The sequence below is a fragment of the Solanum pennellii genome, chromosome 3, assembly GCF_001406875.1.
Source record: "Solanum pennellii chromosome 3, SPENNV200".
Taxonomy (NCBI): Eukaryota; Viridiplantae; Streptophyta; class Magnoliopsida; order Solanales; family Solanaceae; genus Solanum; species Solanum pennellii.
In genome coordinates, this window is record NC_028639.1 from 49,287,731 (window position 1) to 49,290,258 (window position 2,528).

At 26.1% G+C, this 2,528-nt stretch overlaps 1 protein-coding gene across 1 annotated transcript in view; it reads right to left on the reverse strand.

Moving 5' to 3' along the window:
• Positions 1-797: 797 nt before the first annotated feature.
• The window catches only part of LOC107012381 (non-symbiotic hemoglobin 2), a 5,400-nt gene continuing 3,669 nt past the window's right edge, over positions 798-2,528 (reverse strand). The window contains exons 3-4 of the mRNA XM_015212220.2: positions 1,152-1,268; positions 798-1,078 (exon numbers count right to left, since the gene is read on the reverse strand). Coding sequence (XP_015067706.1) covers positions 935-1,078; positions 1,152-1,268 — 261 coding nt within the window. The 3' untranslated portion in view covers positions 798-934. The remainder of the gene's footprint in view (positions 1,079-1,151; positions 1,269-2,528) is intronic.

Sequence of the window (2,528 nt, forward strand, 5' to 3'; positions counted from 1 at the left end):
ATATATATATATATATATATATATATATATATATATATATATATGTTAACTATAATTCCACCAACAACTCTAATCAAGTGTATGTAAAAAATACTCACTACCCCACAAAACCTAATTTTATATCCTCCATTCTTTTGACTTACATGTCAAAAAAAAAAAAAAGTGAAGGCAAAAAGTTAAAAGTATAAAAGTTTTAAATGTATATTTAACAATTAAACTTGTGATGTTGGAGAATCCCTTTTCTTAGAATTTGAATATTTGTGGTGAAATTTCCAAAATTGTGGTTCCTTTATCCGGCAGATGGAGACATACTCATTGTCATGGAGCGTCCCCCCCTCCCTCTAAAATTGGTCTTCATGATTTTCTTCCATTTATACGTTAACCCCCTTTCCTCTTGCTTTTTAACTAGTGTGATGAATGAGTTTTTTTTTTCCTCTTCAACTATATTATAAAAAATAAAAGAGTAAAATTGATTTTGAAACTTTATCGATTAGTAAGAGTAAAAATGATAAACTCAATATGTCAATTATTATTTTCTTAATAGGTATATCAAGTAAAAAATAGACAAGTAAATAAGGACAGATGAAGTATTTGATATAATCATAAATATATTACATAAATAGATTAGGTTATTGATAAAGAATACATATATAAATCGTTAATAATATATATAATAAGTGATCGTGAGACTTGATTGCTTTCCTTTACAAGTCTAAGCATATGATTTTTTATGCTTTTCTATTGATGATAATATAATGAATGAATTGATTGTTTTAATTACTTTGTATCTTGTGAAGTCAATATCTAAATCCCAATTTTATTTTCATTATAAATTATATGTTCCATTTTCATCAAACACACACTTCCAATTGATTTAGGGAATTGAAATAAGGGAATATAGGGATAGGCAGCATGACACATTAATAAAAGACAATTAGGCAGCAGCCTCAGCGTGCATCTCGGCTTTGATGGCAGCAGCTAATTGGTCATATGCTTCACTCCATGCTTCTTTCATCTCATCCTTCCATTTATTTCCCATTGCTTCTTTCACTGTTCTCAACAATGCTTCTTTTACTACCTACAATCCAAACTCATTCATTTATCATTAAAAAAAAGTGATTAACTAATATAAAACAAAATAAATTAGATACCTCAAAATGAGGGTCAGCAACTCCTTTCTGAAGATGGATGGATCCCAAGTACTTGAGAGTAGTCTCACCTACCACCACTTCTCCCTTTTCTCGAAGCTGAATCGCTGATTCGCATGTCTTCTCATAAAATAATTAATTTAATTAAGATTATCATTTTTCATAATATAACAAAAGAATTATTATTATTTGATTTGATTTTTCAATTTAGATCGTTCTTTACTCAAACGATGAACACCCCTATTTAGAACAATACTTACTATAAATAATTATGTAAAGAGTGTCAGAATAATAAGTTAAACTCGCAAGAAAATTCCAAATAAGAAAAAAATAAATAGTCAAAGTCATGTGTATAAGAAGACAAGTAGAGATCACGTGCATGCCACGTTCCTTATCGTTAAATTTGTAGTTCGCAAATATGAGGTATGGAGAGTGGTGTTGAGATTGTGGTATACATCTTATGTTGTTAGGATTTTTTTAAAAATATTAAAGGTGTGTATAGGATTAGCTAAAAGTAGTATTATCTATCTATTTTTTCTTGTTTTGTCTAGATCAAGAAATAAATTTACCTTTTTTTTGTTCGTACGTTTTACTCTTACTATTAAATACTATTCATATATAATATATTTTTCAAAACATTAAGTTTAATATATTCAAAGAATAATGTAATAATATTATATCAATTATTTAATGTGTTAAGTCAATAGTGAATAAATATTATTGGACAAAAAGAAAATGTAAAGAGTCTGTGCAACTTAGAAAGTTTATACTAAGAATAAATCCACAACAATGAAGGGAAATATGAGTCCGAAACTTAAAGGGTACAAAATACTAACAAAAATTTCAAAACGGTATATAAAATTTTATATTAACCAAAACGGTAAAATCGCTGCAGGTGCAGCGACTTACCTCACCTGAAAAAGTAAAATTGCTGCCTCAGCAGCGATTTTGCAAAATTTTTTTTTTAATAAAAAAATGGCGATTTCAAAATTTTGCTTCTTACAAATCGCTGCCCTGGCAGCGATTTCATTTTATTTTTTAATTATATATTTTTTTTTAAAAAATAAGGTATATCGCTGCCAGTGCAGCAATTTATATATAAAAAAAAATTTCTTAAAATCGATGCCAGGACAGCGATTTATTAAAAAAATTTTTTTATTAAATCGCTGCAGGAAGCTATTTTTTTTAAAAAAAAAAAATTTAAAAAAAATGTTAAAACAGCGATTTTATATAAAAAAAAATTATAATATTTTTTAAAATTTAAATATATCACTTATAAGAAAATATACATTATTTTTAAAAAATTAAAAATAAGTAAAGTAATAAATATATTTTTTCTAAAAAAAGATATTATATTGAATTTAAATTTAAATAATATTT